Source organism: Schistocerca gregaria, chromosome 3 (genome assembly GCF_023897955.1).
Source record: "Schistocerca gregaria isolate iqSchGreg1 chromosome 3, iqSchGreg1.2, whole genome shotgun sequence".
Lineage (NCBI taxonomy): Eukaryota > Metazoa > Arthropoda > Insecta > Orthoptera > Acrididae > Schistocerca > Schistocerca gregaria.
The window spans coordinates 566,516,722-566,536,608 of record NC_064922.1 but is presented as its reverse complement, the minus strand read 5'-3'; the positions used below and the strand labels follow the sequence as shown (position 1 = coordinate 566,536,608).

General features: G+C 40.0%; 1 protein-coding gene across 3 annotated transcripts in view; it reads left to right on the top strand.

Annotated features, from left to right (window-relative positions):
- Positions 1-89: 89 nt before the first annotated feature.
- Positions 90-19,887, top strand: part of LOC126353816 (lateral signaling target protein 2-like) — a 296,323-nt gene continuing 276,525 nt past the window's right edge. For 2 of the 3 annotated variants that reach the window (XM_050002929.1, XM_050002930.1), the window contains exon 1: positions 106-351. In XM_050002929.1, the coding sequence (XP_049858886.1) occupies positions 316-351 (36 nt within the window). In that variant the 5' untranslated portion in view covers positions 106-315. Of the gene's footprint in view, positions 352-19,887 lie in introns of all 3 variants that reach the window. The other variant, XM_050002931.1, reaches the window with a different exon arrangement.

Genomic DNA, 19,887 nt, shown 5'->3' with positions numbered 1-19,887 from the left:
ATTTTTCATCTTTGGGCATGGTACTCAAAGCGCTAAGTTGCTGCGACCATCTGGCAGTGCGGAGTACCATGGAAAGTCGCACCAGGCAGCGCATGCGCACAGCGGCAGAGTGTCATTTGTTTGTTAATTTCGCTCCGTGACAGTTTTCATTCGCGGAAGTTTTCAGGTTTTACAATGGTATATGGGTCAGTCGAGTGTTTTGTTCATGTGATGTGAAGTGAGCGGGAGGTGTTAGTGTGGAGAATGCCTTTCAATATTTCATTTTACAATAGATAGACGTTTCACTGCCCCTGGCGCATCTGAAATATTTAGAAGATGGAATCCATAAGGAAGTGGTTCTACAAACCGAAGGTATGACTTAAGCTGTTCTTTATTAACAGACTATTATTTATAAGAGTTTGTGCTTCATACGTGACAGTGTCAGGTGGAGGTTAAGGACGCTGCGGCAACTTCTCTCTGTGGTGTTGTGTTTGCTGTCGATGTGTCACTCTCAGAAGATAACACTTCATAGAGAGAACATTGTTGATAGAAACACCTTTTCTATCTGTGACAGCATATTAGATGTCACACTAATGTTAATCTTCACGTTTAGATGTGTTTGACCGCATTTATTCTTTAGTTAGTTGAAACTAAATTGTCAGATCTATCAGAGATTTGTTACATAGGCCTTCTCCGACGGACAAAATATTTTATGTTGTTGCAGTACGTTTGCAATCATGAACTTATACCTGATCCTCAACGTCTATAGCATGTTTAGTGATAGAAGTCGAAAGCTGACAGTTCTTCATTAATATATTATGACAAATTGACTGTCGCACTTTCTCTTTGTGGATCACTACTTCCAGACTGACTACGTACGTTCCTTTCGGCAAGTTGTATGCTGGGGTTTACGATCTGTTGCCCGCTCTTGTAGCACCCAAGTAAGAGATCTTTTATTTTTTATATCATTCGTGTTTTTTTTGGGCATACCTTTAAGTCCAAAACGGAATGTCTGTTGTAATGAACCTCCCAGAATTTTAATAACTTGGACGAAACCAGTATGGTAGCTAAATACAGTAATAGTTATGTATTTTTTGCGGGTAACACTCGGCAGTTAGAGTACGCGTATTGTCGCGATTCAGTGATTAAGTCTTCCTCTGCCTACATCCATCTTAGATGAACACATCTAATGTGCTCTTCTGCATACATTCCTACTGTCTGCTTATGCTACAGCTGTATCTGTAATTTGTTCTTTTTTGTACCAATGTTCCTTTGCTGTAGGACAGTATTTTGGTTATCATTATTTTGAATATTTTGACAGATCATGGTTGTTACTTCAGGTTTATTGTATTGAGTATTTATTGAGCTTCACATTAAGTCTGTTAACAACTACACAATAGCTTATACAAACAAGTATGAAAAGATACACATTGGGAACTATGTACTAGATAGGGAGCCTTGATCACAACTAATCCGTATGGTAAAACCAAATCATGATTGACAATGAAAGAACAAACTACTGATTTTCAACAAGGTTTTTGGAAAAAAGGGATTACTGTTAGATTTTTGTGCAAAATACCCACATTTAGTCTGGTGACATTTATGAAGTATTATGAAAGTTCTACATCTTAGTGATTGGGGTAATACTGTGTATTGCCCACTCTCCTTAAATGGAACATTTCTAAGTGAAATTGTAGAATTGTATTTGAAGGAATGTAGAAAGTACATCTAATTGGTCAACCATTCTACACTTATTTCCTATTTGTTTATAAATTTTGATTATCAAACTTATCCAGCAGATTACAACATTACTTTGATTTTTTCACTCCATTCTTTCTTGTAATACACGATGTAGAGAATGGCTTTCTAATTAGATTTCAGTTTAGCACAGATCTGCTGGGCCTGGCATCTCCTTCTCATCAGTGTCTGTTCAGTTGTGGTGCAGTCTTCCGCATGTCAGCAAAGACATGCTGTTTACATGACAAATTTTAATTTTGCACATAAATTTGGAACAACAATTTCTTTTAGTTATAAGTAAGAATGATATATTTATATTATTTGTTTTCTAATTATTGTGATTACAATAATTTTCAGTCTTGTTGATTTTGTTGTAATAGCTGCTGAGTGACTAATAAGAACAGAGAACACTATTGACATTAATGCAAGACTGTAGTCTGAAATAACAGTGGTGTTGTTTGATCTAACTAAACAGTAAATTTTACAAAAAAAAAAGCCAGATTCCCATTGATTACTGTATTTTGAGGAGAGCAATTGAGCTGGTGGAATGCCTCTCATTCTTTCACGAGGTTGTAGTTCTTTGTAATTTGATACTGTAGAACAAATTGACACATAGCTGTGCTTGACAATAACAGGTAACTTAAAGAGGTTAACACACTAAAAATTCATTTTAGATTCAATAATTGCTTTTGCTGAAGTATTAAACACACATCACTAAATACGATTTGCTCCTTTGTGTTAACATTCATGAGAAACAGTGTCATTTAAATACACCTCTTTATGCTCTGTTTTTTTTTCTTTTTTCTTTTTCTTCCATGTCAGTAAAGCTCATAGCTGCATCATTTCTTTCTCCACAGTACGCTTTATGTAGTTAGAGCACAATACATCTCAAATTTTACCACTATCTAATTGACTGATTGCAATGGAATAATGCCCACCCTAGAAATCTTGACTGTGGTAACATAGCTGTTGCTCTGAACTAGATAGGTAGGTGACAGTTTGGGGCCAAGAGAAATATTTGATATGAATTTCTGATCTGAAGTCACCTTTTGGTGCTTATATTCGCAGTTTTCTTGTTAGTTGGCAAAGCCAATGAATGTGAAAGAAAACCATGAATGTGGTGGCAGACTGTACGGTAGCTCTGACTGAGGACTAGGTATCTTGAAAGGTGACAGTTTGTGATTGGGAGAGTGCAACAAACATGGAACTGTAAAATTCTGTTTGTGGTGACAGATTGATTTGCAGCTTAGATCATTTGAAATAGTCACCACGGATATAACTTTATAGTCACAATGTTGTTCATGGCGTTTTTTGAACGTTTCCTACATTACTGGTCAAAGATAACAACTTGTATCAAATATTCCTCTGTATGATTGTAATTTGGGGAAGCTAACAAATGTAAATATGCAGTAAAGGTTGTGGTAAGATATTGATCTGAGCTCAGCGTGAAATCTACATCCGTTCTATGTTTAACACACTATTGTTTAAAATTAAGTAAGCTGTGAGGTTAATTCTGAGAAGCTATATTGTATTATAGAAAAAGCTGCTACTGGTATTTTGGTGTGTATTATGTACATATATCCTTCATCAACTATGAAAAATACTTGGAAGGGGGTTACTATGTGATTTCTACCTATTAACCCAACTGCTGATAGTGCAAGATGTAGGCTACTGTGCTTAGCTTAAAGTGGAAAAAGTAATGGAATGCTGTTTATGATAGAGTGCATGACTGGAGTAAGACACCATTAATCTAAAACTATCTGAGTTTTGTTGGCTTTAAATTTTAATGTTAGCATTTCTAGCCTAGTAGGTTTTTCTTTTGAAATCACTGTCCCTGTCTTACCCATAAAACAACTTTCGCCATGCAGTAGGAGCAGCAGTGCATAATATTTTAATTTCTGCACTATTCTGTGCAAATATTACAAGGAACGCTAGATACCATTAGTTATTTCTGTTGTGGTTCACTCACTTCACAGAACCAGAATTGTTGATGAGCTTGGGCATGACGTTTAATACTTCATCTGCATTTAAAATGAAGTGACTATACATTTTTACTGATTTCTTTAAAGAAGAAATGTGGTAAATTTTTTTTATTATTATTGCTGTAGGTAGTTGTTAGGGTTTGGACAGTTTCTCTTATTTTAGCCTGATTAATTTATAATTTACTTCCAATTTGTAATACACTTTTTTCCACTGGGTCTGACTTTCTTCTTTTAAATTTCTTACTACTATTTCACTTCCCAATATTGGTAGACCTTATTGCATGAAAACTTTCACTTGAAGGAGGTAAAGTTGTGAGAAAAATTAATTCACTCCAGTCAGTTATTGCAAGAAAATGTATTATGGAGCATTGTAGTAGAAAACACCATCAGCTGCAGGATGAAGTGGTGTTGGAAAAGCTGAATTCCTTAGTGGACGTTGATGCAATATGGGACAGACATCTCTCTCCAGGTCATAAGCAGTTTCAGATGCAAAAAAAGGGAAATGATGAAATTTAGTTGTTATCTGTTATTGTTTTGATCTTGGTTTACTCTTAATCTGTTCTATCAGATCATAATTTTCACTGTTTGTTGCTTTGCCATATTACATGCAGTGTGAGGGATTCATTGTTACTGGAAGAACCTTGTTCATCTTGCTTAGCTACTGTGTAGATTTGCATAATTCTGCAAGATCTGGTAACTAACTGCTCACTGGAATATAAAATTTTCCACACACAAATATTATGCTGTAAATGAATAATATTGATTTTTAATATGTGTTCATTATCACCACTCATATAATCTACATATGTTTCAATTTTCTGTATTTTGTAAAGCATCGTACAGTGGTATTAGTGTATCTTTGGGCATTTAGCTACGTGGAACCTAGAAAGCTGGGATCAGATGCTGAGTTGATTGCAGGATATTTTCTTGAAGCTGTGTTAAAATCACACATACAATAAAGCTCAGTGTATTTGTGGCAAATGCAAAGTACTCTCCATTTTCATTGTTCATTGAACTCATCTGTCCAGCAGTTCCTCATGCTGTTTGAACCAGAAAGGCACCCATAGATCATCTTTTGCAATAACACATAGTGAATCTTTCACAAAATTATTACAACAGAATGTTTGTACAGTTCTGTGACTTGTAATTTTGTTAATCCATTTCTTATATTTCAAATTAATTAGGTATATGTTGAGAACAGATGCTGGGTACACAAACAGAAGTTTGAATCCATTTAGTTGGCTTATTCCCTTCACTTCTGTATCCACATAATTATAAAACTCAGCAAAATTGTTTTACTTATAATGGCTCGAAAACTTTGCAGCTGTTGAGGAATGTTGCAGTGAGTGAGGGAAAGAAGGCAAAGAGAGTATTCAGTCAGTTTTTTTTTTCTGTATCTATTTTTGTGCCTAATCTCATCTTAAGATAACAGTTTACATTTCTTTTTTTAATTTCATCTGCTTCACACAAGGGAACAGGTCCTTGTTTAACAAATTATACTCTGTGCTATTTTAGATAAAGAACATTCCTTGTGAAACTACCTGGTAGATTAAAACTGTTCACCGGATGGAGGCTCTAACTTAGGACCTATGCCTTTCACGGACTAGTGCTCTATCGAGTGAGCTACCCAAAGCACGACTCACAACCCCTCCTCACAGCTTTAATTCCACCGGTACATTGTCTCCTACATTCCAAACTTCGAAGCTCTTCTGCGAACTTTGCAGAACCAGCACTTCTGGAAGAAAGGATATTGCGGGGACATGGCTTAGCTTCAGCCTGGACAATGTATCCAGAATGAGATTTTCACTGTGCAGCGGAGTGTGAGCTGATATGAAACTTCCTGGCAGATGAAAGCTGTGTGGCGGGCCAAGACTCAAATTGGGACATTTGACTTTTGCGGGCAAGTGGCCTACCAAGAGAACACCTGCCCACGAAAGCCAAAGGTCCTGAGTTTGAGTCTCGATCCGGCACACAATTTTAATCTGTCGGGAAGTTTCATATTAGCACACACTCCACTGCACAGTGATAATCTTCTTCTAGGAATATTCCTTGTCATGTGAAACACACAAAATTAGCATAAGACGTCTATGCTATCATATGAGTTTAATCTGAAGTTTGAAGCTAGTGACAGAAAAATTGTTTATTAAATGTAATTGCAAGTGCTTGGAGTGTTTTCTTCTCACCGTTAAGTCGGTAACTTCTGCTTTCTTTTACATCTGGTATAAAGTGTGTAACATGGTGTTTGAGTAAATAGTGAGTGGTGCTTCTATTAAAATGCAATTCGAAAACTGAATTATTATTCTTTGTAATGTAGTAAAGGTACACCCTTAAATATGACCAATAGCAAATCATGCTTTCCAGACTAATCTGCAGTTTGAGAAATTGTTCATTTTGTCCTTAATAGCATGGGTCACTTAGAATGGGCCTGACAAGCTTTGTTCTTTCTTTTATATTATGTGAGCTCTGAGTGGGTTTTTTTCATGCGCAGTTGACTGCTCATGCACCCATAAAGCGAGCCATGATTTTAGCAAAATTACAAGTCTGTGTTATCAATTTTTTTTGTTGTGTATATTACATGTGGATCTTTGGTCATTGAAATGTTGAACATTATTAACAGATCTCTCGTCTTCTGTCAGATTCATTTAACTGCCACTTATCTTGAACGGTCTCAAATAATTGTACAGAAAAACAGCATTATGTCACAGGTGAAACAATTGAAGTGTTTTAAAATTTTATGGACAAAATAGTCTAAATCTTGATTCTTTGTCCAACAACGAGTTAAGGAGGGGTCTGCCTTTTTGCAAGTATACAAGTTATTGTTTTGCTTTAACACCCAAAAATATTTCACAACAGTTGTGTCCTCTTCATTGTTTTTTCTTTTTTTCTAAAATACGTACACACAGATAATGTTTAGGATAGGAAATATGTTACATCAGATTTTGTTGGTTTAGAAATGCACTTCACTTTTTTATTTTAAATTGTGTGCGGCCTGTACTTGCCAATCCAAGTAAGCCACAGATATAAATTTAGTACATCATGTCACCAGCAAACATGAGGGGATCTTAGAATATTGTCTGCATTGAATTTTTGTTTGTAATCAAAGCTGTAAATATATGTTTATGGGAGAGTCATGGCATATGCACATTTTTGGTCTTACCATTTTAGTATGTGCCTAGTCCTGAGCTGCAACAGGATTGTTCTTGTGTGCAGAACATGTTTTCATTTTTCTTACCGAGCAAGGTGTCATAATTGTTAGCACACTGGACTTATATATGGGAGGATGACTGTTCAAACCTGCGTTCGGCCATCTTCATTTAGGTTTCCTGTGATTTCCCTAAATCGCTTCAGGCAAATGCTGGGATTATTTCTTTGACAGGGCATGCCGACTTCCTTTCCCATCCATCCCTGATCCAATGGGACTGATAACCTCCCCCAAATCAACCAACCAACCTTTGTTGTTCTTGTGTAGTGTGACTGGCATGTGAATGTCAGTAAAATCTTTGAGAGTCTTAAGTATGGAGAACTAATCTCCAAGAACAGGACTGAGTTGAGACTTCCATATGATAGTCTGTATTTAACTGTAATTATCTGTTTCATTCGAACAGGGCCATCTTCAGATCTAAAATATAGGAATACATTACTGTCACCATTGTGATGACATGCACCGGATGATGCTTGTGGTAGGAACCATCTTCTTCTATTTAAGATCTGCCAGTGACCTAATTCTGCTTAAACTGGTAATTACAATTAAGGAAATAAGGAAAATAAACATGCATATCAAAGGAAATAAGCCAGCTGATAGAACAGTCAGTGAGTAGTCGAACACTGAGCTAAAGATGAAGAGTCAGGAGATAAGTAACACAAAGGTGTGACTGGTGATTCACATCCTTCTGACATGACAAGTGGGTTAAAATAATCTTCACCTGTCATCTACAATTAGGAACTTAATAGTATGCAATGCACAATACCAATGCACTACACTGACAAATGCATTATGTTTACTGTTGATACAGCAGGCCGTAGTTTGACAAGAGACATTCTTAATCAAAATTAGCATAAATCAGTACTAGAAGTTTTTGAAAGAAGTTCATTTCAGTCAAGCTGAAGATCAACAGTGGTTTATTGTTTTAAAAATAATATTTTTTCCAGTGCAATCACACTAATTTCAAATGAAAGAACAGTTTTGGCCATCCTCATTATGGTTTCCGCTGCGATGGGACTGAACCACATCTTAATTGCCAGTGTCAATGAAATTCACCAACAGCCATGTAACTTAAGATGTTATTTTATAGGCTACCAGTATCAGCAGTTAATTATGCCATCTTCAGAGCCCTTATGCGTCTCTCCAAACAAAGATGTCATATACAGCCATAAATCACTGGATGTCATGAATTAAATTGTTACACTAGTGCTTCATTCGAAGACTTGATGGCACCAAGTCTTTGAATGAAGCATAACTGTAACAATTGAATACAGAATTCATGCCATCCAGTGATTTATGGCTGTATATGATATCTTCATTTATTTATAGAGATGCATGTGGGTCTGGAGATGGCATAATGAAATGCTGAAACTGGTAGCCTTCAAATTAAATAAAATAACATCTTAAGTTACATGGCTGTTTGTAAATTTCATTGACATTTACTTAACCAGCAGATGTCCCCTGTCCATAATAGGCCAACAGAGATTGAAACACATCTTGTGTTTTATGATGTGCGGATGCCCAGTGCCAGCCAAAACCAGTTATTTTGTTTGAAATTACTGCAACTGCACTGGACAAAGATTTTTTTTTAGCACTAGGGGATTTTTGAGTCTTTAGATTAATATTCTGTTTTACTGCTGTTATCAACATTACAAGTGTTGTTGCAATGTGTGACACACTCATCTGCATTAACTTACATTTGTCTACATTTAGAGCCAGCTGGCATTCATCACATCAACTAGAAATTTTGTCCATCATCTTGTATCCACGTACAGTCACTCAACGATGACGCTTTCCTGTACACCACAGCTTTATCAGCCAATAGCAGCAGATTGCTGCTTGCCCTTTCTGCTGGGTGATACATAACAGCGGTCCTGCCCTGGGGCACTCTTGACGATACCTTGTCTCTGATGAACACTCTCCCTCGAGGACAGTGTACTGTGTCCTATTACTTTGGGAGTGTTAGTCACTCACATACCTGGGAACTTATTCTGTATGCTAGTACCTTTGTTAAGTCTGTTTTGGGGCACTGTGTCAAATGCTTTTCGAATATCTGGGAATATGGAATCTGCCTGTTGCCTTTCATACATAGTTTCCAAGATATATTGTGAGAAAAGGCCAGAGGGAGTTTCACACGAACAAATGCGTTCTGAAACAATGCTGATATGTGGTCAGAAGATTTTATGTCTCAAGGCGGTTTATTATAGTCGAATTGAGAGAATACGTTCAAGAATTCTAATGGCACTTAATTTGCTGTGTGGGCGCCCTTCACAATGCACCAAAATTTGTGACATCCATCCTCGTTCATAATCCATTATTGTTAGAAATATCTTGTCCCCTACCGAAGTCAGGATTTTGTTGCTAGTCTACTGTACCGTATTAATCAATTTCGATAAGTTCCTGTGGCATTGATCGTATGTTAGACATAATTTTCACCTTTTTTTTTTTTTTTTTTTTTTTTTTTTTTTTTTTTTTTTTTTCTTCCGTAGTGTTACACGGCAAACGACAGCGCAGTTTTGTAACGTACAATCGTGATCTATTGAATTAGACGTAGGTCCAATGTTAAAGTGTGTCCTTTCCTCCACGGCGAATGATGGAATAATTCGGCGTAATGCCGACAGACTCACGGCGTACCCAACGATGAGCAGGGTAGGTCAGCTACCTACCTCCCTTCCACCACCAAAGTCATCGCAAACAGAACTTGTATCGTGCCCCGCCGGCCAAACAGTGTATCATTTCCGTATCAGTTTGAAGAACGCCAGACCACGTCATGGATATTGACTAGTAGTAAATGTACACAGAGCTATTTTCGGTGAAATCTCAAAACTGTTTCGTCACTCAAAGAGAAATTGGCTTTAGTCCAGGCTTACTTCATCACCCCCCACCTCTTTCACCCCCCGGGTACGCTCTTGCCCATACCTTGAACTTCTGTTGTGATGACAGTTATGCAACATCATGGTATTTGCTGCGGCGAGAACGTGGATACCTAAGGCATGAAACAGTCGGTTTCATCAGTGCTTTCTACGTGCAACCATGTTAAGGGCCAGAAATCCATTGGCTCCTGAATCAGCTGCCGCTGGCAACCAACAACGTGTTGGTTACAGCGATCGCCGGCGGCTAGCTTAGATCGTTGCAAATTGCAACTGATCAGCGGCCCACAGTGTAGCAAAGTAACCGCTCCCCAACTGCTGCACAACCATGTGATCGTTCACCACTTCACTGAGACACACACGTACCCACTGTGCTGTACGTGTACCACTGCCCTCCCATGTCATACGGCACTGGGTGCTGATGTACCTAGTTTGCAGCTCGGAATTTTTCACACTAAAAAATATTGTCAGAGGTGAAAGAAATAATAAGTGACAGCTCGGGTATCGAAGCCGATACCCCACGATCAATACCAACTCACTTTACCACTGGACCACCAAACCACAGTCTTGTACAGAACATCAGAATTGTCTTGTTAGTGGTCCATCTTACTTACAGCTGTATTCAAATCTTAAACAAATAGCCATTTTCCCTGGAAATGTCATATTCAGTTTGCCCAGATAGACCAAAGTGATATTATTAGTATATTTTTTTTTGTTTTATGTTTGGTACACACAAACCAACAGATTATTTGCTGGATATAAGAAAACACTGATAAGCTTCTGTGTGTTGCAGTTTCCACGATTTAGCCTGTAACCGATATCATGTTACGGAAGGTCTCAATTTCCTTCGGTTGTGGAACGTACATGGAAAAATTAATGGCTCGTGGCGCCTTGTTAATACATCATTAAGCAACCTATGTAAAAATAACGGCTGCAACAAGCAAATAATGATACAGATAACGACTGGTAAATATGTGCTAGGATCTCGTATCTAGCTCTTCTTCACAAAATATCGTTAACTGTTGAAAAATGTTTACAGTTTTTTCCCCCATTAATAAACTCCACTGATAAGCTTTATTAGACCGAAACGTAAAACCAGACACCAAAACATAAAGCCACGTCTGTTGAGTGTTCATCCGAGTTGTCCTGCAGAACACGAGACTTCAGTACAAGAAGCACGTTCGAATGGATGAAGAGTGCAATAGTTAGAAGAAAATAGATAAGTTAGATAGACGGGCGGGGAGAACAGCATCAGTCAATCCATCGGATTGATGACAACAACAGCTGATCTGCCTACCATGTCGGAAAAGCATGCAGAAACTTAAAGAGCTTGTTGCAAGAGCATACGAAGGCCCCCAGATAAAACAGCTTGCAAAAATTAGCTATAGCGCAGCACATGGTCTCTACTGAAGTCGCTGTTAACGATGTACAAGAAAACATTACAGTACTACCGTTGCAGCCCCTAAGAATATAAGATTTAAAAAAAAAAAAAAAAAACCAGCGTCCGAAATGCTGCTAAATGAAGAAGTAGGTTTCGTTAGCCACGGATATTTTAGTGATTCTAAAGATGTAACTGTGCATTCTAATATATAATGTAAGTGGGATACACACAGGGGTTGGACAAAAATACGGAAACACCAAAATACAACACATTACCATTTGTAGGAAACCCATAGACTTTAAAAATAGCTTCGAGTCGCCTCCGAATTGACAAATACAGAACCTACATGGTTTTCAATGGAATCTTATCTCGGTTTTCCTGAAAAACACTGGCAAGTTCAGGTAACTGTGATGGCGGTGGATAGCAATCACGAAGCCTTCTCTCCAAAGCAGAGCACAAAGGTATTGAGATCTGGTGACTGGCGACCAGGGGAGATGGGACAATTCATCCTCGTGCTCAAAAAAAGCACTGGACGATGCGAGGTCTGTGAACATTGGCACTGTCATCTTGGAGCTCAGCTATCGCTATTGGAGAACAAACATTGTAGCGCCAGGAGGATCTGATCAGGCAAAATGGTCACATAATGCTTGACAGTGATGAGACCTTGCAGATTAACCACGGGGCTCATGTAATACCAAGATATGTCTGCGCAAATAGTCACCGAACCCTCGCCATGTTTCACTCTTGACAGGAAGCAGTATGCACCGTAGGTGTGGAACGGCGGACGTAAACGTGGCCAGAAGTTGGATACAGTGAGAAACAAGACTCATTCAACCAAACGACTTTATTTCATTGCTTCATACTCCAGGTTCTCTGGCTTGGCACCAGGTTTTCCTGTTACGGGCATTTTTGTCACTGGTGAGCAGTCTGGTTAGTGGTTTCGGAATTCCGACTCGCCCTGTAATTCTTTACTTCTGGAGTTCCTTCCGTGTTGTTTTGGCGCTGATATGGTTCGCGCTTGCGACACTCGGTTCTGCAGTGGCTTTTGCAGCTGTCGTTCCTTTACTTTTCGTCACGGCCCTCGTCAGTGACCGTTCGTCACGATGACGACACTGCACGGGCGCCTTTCATTGTCAGATAGAGCAGCGTAACTTGGAGGTTTGGGTTCAAGCACCCATTTCCCGCAGTGTTTCCACATTTTTGTCCAATCCCTTATGTCCACATATTCTTTAACATCAGATAAGAAGGTATATCAAATTGCAGTGTCGCGAAATAGCAGAGAGAGTGTCACGGATATGATACGCTGGGTGGGGAGGCAATCGTTAAAACAATGGCGTTTTTCGTTGCGGCGCCATCTTTTCCCCATTTGTTTTTACATGTTTTTTGATACGCTATTTTCCAAATATACGTAAACTTCTCGTACTAAAAACCCACAATTCTACAGTTCCATCACGTACAGGAGCAAGAGATAATATGTAAGAATCAAACCCACAGGGGCCGAAATAAAGTGTTTAATATAATAAAGTGCGAAAGCTTTACTTGCCACACTTTTCTTGCATCGAACTTTTTGTTGCATAAGGATAAGTATTTTAGTACTTGAACGTAAAAATGGGTATTGCTGAATAAGAAGGCGTCGTTTTTGCAGAGAGAGAGAGAGAGAGAGAGAGAGAGAGAGAGAGAGAGAGAGAGAGAGAGAGAGAGAGAGAGGGGGGGGGTCAAGAAAAAGAAACTCATTTAAATTACTGACTAATTATTTATAGAAATTGTAAATAGTGGCTTGTGCCATTTGTGTTTTCGGAATCCACGAAGAACCTTGCTATGTATAAGGAGAACTTCATGAGATTAAGTAAGGCCTCAAGGTGATCACACTGCTCAGGGAGAATCGGTTTCGAAAATTTTTCTACGGTGTTTTGCCTAAATAAGTGTACTTTCTCCATACGATTGTCGTAAATGTAGAGAGAATAGATGATTTTTAGGGTGACATTATTACAAGTTGTTGACGTGTGCAACTCACAATAGTACTGTCCATTCACAACCAGAACTTTACCTCGACGATCAGATGGTCATTGTAGTGTAGTCTTTCCGCTTTTTGTTATTCGATGCCCGGTTGATGTGGCTTCCTCATCTTTGCCAACTTATGCGAAAGTCCTGATCACACATCAATAGACTTCGTTGCCTCAGTGACACCAGCTGGGACTCAGATCGCTCCACTCTTCTGATCGTGTCGCGTCTTGATTATGAGAGTCTGGCATATGGCTTGGCATCGCCTTTGACGTTGCGAGTACTGGACCCTATATACCAAAGTGGGGTCTGACTTGCTACCTGAGCGTTTTGGACTAACCCTGTGACCAACCTACTCGCGTAGATTGGGAGTCTCTATTCTATGGCCAGGCACCAACTACTGCTGCTCCGTTATGCAGTGCACATTCACAGCGTCCCTGAGCATCCAGACTAGAAGACAAGGCTGACTTCGGCGAAACGCAGGAACACGCGAGACAGTACTCCCCTACGATTTGTCTTAGAAGAAAAGTTGAAAAAGGCAATCTTATGTTTATAGCATTTACAAATTTGGAGGTAGCTTTGTAACAACCAGTCCACAGCAATCGGAGTCACTTGGGAAGTCCTCAGATCAGTGTTTTAACGCGACAGCTGACCTCAACTTTCTTTTGAGTGTCGTGTTGATGACCGTTCCAGCACTGTCGTCAGTTCGATGTCACGTCAAAAAAACTGATACTTTCTGAATCAACGCTGAATTTCCGAAATCCCTTCACCAAAAAAGATGAAGTAAGTGTTCCATAATATGAATTAACAGCTGCCAACCAGAATACCTCAGAAGTAGATATCCTCGGCGTAGCGAAGCAACTTAAATAACTTAGTAAAGGCAAGGTCCCTAGTCCGGATTGTATAAAAGTTAGGTTCCTTTCAGAGAATGTTGATACATTAACTCCACACTTACCAACAGTATACAACCGCGCTCTAGTCGAAAGATCCGTATGTGAAGATTGGAAAGTTGCACAGGTCACAACAATACTAAAGTAAGTAGATCAGATAAATCCGCTCGATTACAGCCCATATCACTAACGTCGATTTGCAGTAGGATTTTGGAACATATACTGTGTTCGAACATTATGATGAAAACGATTATTTGACAAGCAGTCAGTACGGATTCGCAAAATATCATTGTTGTGAAACACAACAATTTATTTTCACGAAGTATTGGGTGCTATTGGCAGTTGACGTCAGATTGATTCCATGTTTTTTTATTTCCGGAAAGCTTTTGTCACAAGCGATTTCTCAACAAATTTATTTGTGCGACTAGATTCCTGATTTCCTATCAGGGCAGGTTACGGTTCGTAGTAAATGACGGAAAGTCATCGAGTAAAACAAAAGTGATAACGAAGTGTTAACGGCCTTCTGCTCTTCCTAATCTATATAAACGATTTAGGAGACCATCTGGGCAGCCCTCTTAATCTGTTTTCAGATGAGGCTGTCATTTACCGTTTAGTAAAGTCATCAGAGGATCAAAGCCGATTGCAAAATGATTTAGACAAGGCGAAGAGTGACAGTTGACTGTAAATAATGGAAAGTGTGAAATCATCCACATGAATGCTAAAAGGAATCCGCCAAATTTCTGTTACAAGATAAATCACCCAAATTTACAGCTGTCAGTTCAACTAAATACCTAGGGATAACAATTACGAACAACTTAAATTGGAATGATCACACAGCTAATGTTGTGGGGAAAGCGAACAAAGACTTCATTTTATTCGCAGAACACCTAGAAGATTCAATAGGTGTTCTAAAGGGACTGCCTACATTACCCTTCTCTGTCCTCTTCTGGAGTAATGCTACGCGGTATGAGACCCGCATCAGATAGAATTGAGGAAGCATCGAAAAAGTTCAGAGAAGGGCAGATCGTATTGTAGTATTGAGAAACGGGGTAAAGGATATCACGGATATGATACGCGAGTTGGGTAGGCAATCTTTAGAACGAATGCGTTTTTCTTGGCGGCAAGATCTTTTTCACGAAATTTCAGTCACTAATTTTCTCCTCCGAACGCGAGAATGTTTTTGGCGTCCACCTACATGGGACGAAATGATCATAGTAATAAAACACGAGAAATCAGAACTCGCTTGGAAATGTTTAAGTGTTCGTTTTTCCCGTGCGCTGTTCGAAATTGGAAAGATAGAGAAATAGGCTGCCACGCACTTTATTGTGAATTGCTGAGTAATCATGTAAAAGTAGATGGTTCGCGTCATTTCAGTTGAGTTGTTAGTGGATGTGATTGATGGAATTAAAGAGACCAAACTATGACGCCATCGGTTCCTCAGTCCTAAACGCAACAAGCTGTGGAGAGTCCACAAGGAGAAAGGACACAGAAGGCAAATCCTGATGAATCCGATTACAACTGAATATCAATAAAATCAAGAGACAGAAGCAAGTAGGAATGAGAGAGGGGTGAGGAGGACTAAGGGGGGAATTGCTCCACCCAGAAAGTACCTGGAGGCTCCCGGGACACGTGCAGCGTGAGACGCAGTCTGCATCTGACCCTTGTTTCCTCACCTTCCATTTCCACAAGAAAAATAGTAATGCGGACAATTTGATAAAATCTCAGGAAAGTAACAATGAAGATGAGACATTAAAACGACGACAAATGTAAAAGAGTTAGGGCAGGAGTCATGCAGGACCAAAAAGCAAGAGGCGTCATGGGCCTTCTGGGTCAGAACAGACGACGGGGCTCTCCTCTAGTCCATAAAACGGACGACGAGGCCAAATTGCCGTACTTCACAGAAAGGAAAAAAAAGACCTTCATGAGTGACAAACGTAAAATCAGGTCAGTCACTTTGGTGTCGTCTGCTAGCGCCGGAGACAGCCTATCAGTAGGTTTAAAATTTCTTCGTAAGGCAGCCAACTAGGGCAATCCACTAGGACGTTGGCCACATTCAGTCAGGCAACACCAACAGCGTGCAGTGCCGTAGGGTATGACCATAGGTTATCAGAGTGTTTCTAATGCGAAGCCGGCAGAATAGTGGATTCCCTGTGAGAAACACGAAGGGAAGATTGCCACATGGTCATGTTCTCTTTATTGCCGACAGTTTGTTCAGAGAAACCAGGGCATACCATTCTGTGTTCCGAACTTCCAACAACCGACAATATAGTCAGCTGAAGGTCCGGTTCCGGTACCCCCATCCCCTGATAGCCAACTCGCCCAACTGGTCATCCCGTTTGTTCCCTGGGATCCCAAAGGGACCAATGGTTCAGACAGGGAGGTTCCAGATGAAGAGTCACTGCCGATTAAGAACATCTCACTAGTCCAAGAACGAATGTGACTGAAGGCTTGAGTGATGGCCGCCACATAGCTTGTAGGCAAAACTAGTGCATCAGTCGACCATCGAGCCATCAGTGTATACCACTTTCGAACCCACAAATGCATCAAGGACAGCCAAGAGCAGGTGACGAAAAACCATGGAATCAACAGTCTTTTGGGCCAAAGATGTATCGAGACATCCAGAGACATGGTGCATACCATGGGAGCATAAATGATCACTTTCTGACAAAATATGACAGTGGGGGAATGTTTTAGGAGCAGGGACACTGTAAGCGAATTGCAATAATGACTCCAGTCCTGGGTCTCGCATTTTCCTGCATTTCTCCAGACACTTCGCCTGATCATCTTGTATTAGATTTTCCCATTTTTCTGTAAATAATTCCCGTCAGTTTATTCCAGCCATGGATTATTAAACGACGGTTCGGTGATATCACACCTGTGTGCACCTGCATTCTTTGGAATAGGATTTACTACCTATATTCTTCTTAAAGTTTTATGGTATTGCGCCTACCACATACATATTACGTATCATGTGTAAGTTTTGTCATGGTTGGCTTTCCCGGACACACGAATATTTTATTATCGTATGATGACAGAGAAATATAAACTATTTACAACAAATATACACATTTCTATGTAGCTGTGCACACTGTCAAGTTTTGAATGGGTTCGTAGCTCTAGAAATCCAGTCAGAAGCTTCTGCAGACAAGTCATGAATGTCTTCCATTATCCCTTTGAATGCTCAGAGAGAACATTCAAATGTTACGTGATGTACTGTTTGCTGCTCTCCACTGCAGTCACATTGAGGGGAGGACTTCTATTCCCATTGGTGCAGCAAAGCTCCCCATCTGCCGTGGTCAGTTCTCATCCGATTCAGTATGTAGCAGTGTCGACGGGGTAGGTGAAAACTTGCTGGTCATTCCAAGGGAGTTTTGATTAATCAGTGATGGTTAGTGAAAAATTGCTTCTGCCTTTGATGGTTCCATGCTTCTTACATGTTGAAGTCTGCCGGCTAATTGTTATGCGTCACGATGGTCGTCCCATTGGGGATTTCAGTCCCCACTTATAAGCCAGAGAAGCGTAAGTCTTCTTTGGCTCCTCTCGACAGGAAGGGGTCCCTTGGGTCACTCCCTTACCAGGTTTCTGCTAGTGGGAAATATGACACCCGCCAGTTGCTGAATTTTCCTACAGGCGGCGTGTATGTCTTTGCCTTGTGCGTGCTTCATTTGCTGCATTTTTTTTATTTTCTCCGTTAATCATTTAACTTCAAGGTCTGGTTCTTCCCTCTTGTGGATTTCTACTGGGCCTTGCCTTTTTGCCTATTTGATTCTTAACTGTTTTCAGTACATCATCTGTCGAAGCTATCCACTCGTCTTCTGTTTGTTTCTTTGCCCTGTTTGAAGCAATTGTTGCCTAATGGTCCCTTTGAAACACACTAAAATTTGTGGTTCTTTCAATTTATCAAGGTCCCAGGTTTTGGAGATTTTTCATTTTTTATGTGCAGTTCGTAAACTATTACTTGTGACGAAGTTGTCGTTTAATAATCCATGGCTGGAATACATTGACGGGAATTATTCACAGAAAAATGGGAAAATCTAATACAAGATGATCAGGGGAAGTGTCTGGAGAAATGCAGGAAAATGCGAGACAATACTACATCTACATCCATACTCCGCAAGCCACCTGGCAGTGTGTGCCGGAGGGTACCCTACAATTTATCCTATAAGTTGAAGAAGGGCAAACCCACGTTTACAGCATTTATTACACATTTAGACGAAGTTGTAGTGAGACTCCAGTAAGCGAAATCTCATTATTTGCCGAAATGGGCTCATCGTGAATGAGATAAAATATAAACAATTTACATAGCAGTGTAGCTGGTTATTATTCATAATAGTCATGTAATTAAGATATATTTTGCACAATGGGGCCCAAAGTACAAAAGTTACGGAAATCTCATTGACTACACAGTAAACTGGTGAGGTATTCTGACATAATATTGTGATCTGATAGAGCAGTGGCCCCCAACCTTAGGATAATTACTTCCTGAGAGATAAAATGAAATTTTCTGAGGAATAAAGAAAAGGGGTTAGAGTTCGTTTCGGACACGAAACTAAATTACTTATTAACGCGTGACAGGATGTGGTGGAGGATATAGCTTGTGAAACGAATGCATGAACATTGTCTTCCTTACATGGTCCACGCTCTCCACACGTATTTTGTGCTTTGTTCCATGCATATATGACAGCAACATTAAGACATGTACTTCACATACGCTGAAGTATCTCATGAAAATGCCTTCTCAGAGTGGTTGGTGGTTCCAAAACTGGACCAGTAATCGCTTCATTATTCTTTTCGCAACAGATAAACGAGGTAAGTGATAGCCAAACATAAAAGTAAGTCTTACTGTATATTTCTGCACGAGTATCATCATCATCATCATCATCATCATCATCATCATCATCATCATCATCATCACGTGGCGCGTTCACTAAGCAACGCAACACATTATTTCTCGGCTAATTTCGGTTGAAAAAATGCGGAATTTGTTGTGAGTCATAGTGGAATACCCAGTTTCACAGTTTCAGACACCATAGTTTCTTGACGTTCCGATAGGTGGCGGCGCTGTACATAGCCTTCAAAATGGGGTCTGTAACGGAAGAGCGTTCCAATCAGAGAGCTGTCACTGAGTTTCCTTTGGCAGAAAACGAGTGCATCGCAGATAGTCGTAGGCGCTTTTAGAACGTCTACGGAGACTTGGCGGTGAACAAAAGCACGGTGAGTTGTTAGGTGAGGCGTCGGTAGTCATTGTAACAAGATAGCGATCTCCCGCGTGCTGGCCGCACACAGCTGCTGACTCCCGAAATGTTGGAATGTGCGGACACTCTCATTCGCGGTGATCGACTGATCAAACACCTCGCAGCAGAACTCGGACGTCTCTGTTGGTAGTGCTGACACACTAGCTCACAAAACATCATTCATCCTACATCCTGAATCTCGCAGCTTCCGACTTCCATCTGTTTGGCGCAATGAAGGGTTCACTCCACAGGAAGCAGTACGTGGATGGTGGGGGAGGTTATTGATACAGAAGGACATTGGCTTCGACGTCGACCAGTAGAGTGTTACCATGCCGACATACAGGCCCTCCCAGCAAGGTGGCGTAAGGCCTTCGCATTGGACGGAGATTGTATTGAAAAACAGGATTTTATGGTGAAGAGAGTGGAGAATAATGTCCTGGAAAAAACCAACCCACTTTCAGAAAGAAGTGTGTTGCATTACTTACTGGATAACCTCGTATTATTTGCGCCATTGGTCATATACAAAACGTTGGCAGTCTGGTGTGTTCCCATTTGTGACAGTCCAGCAGTACTGTGTCCAGTAGTCAAGTGATAGCAAACTGTAGTGCATA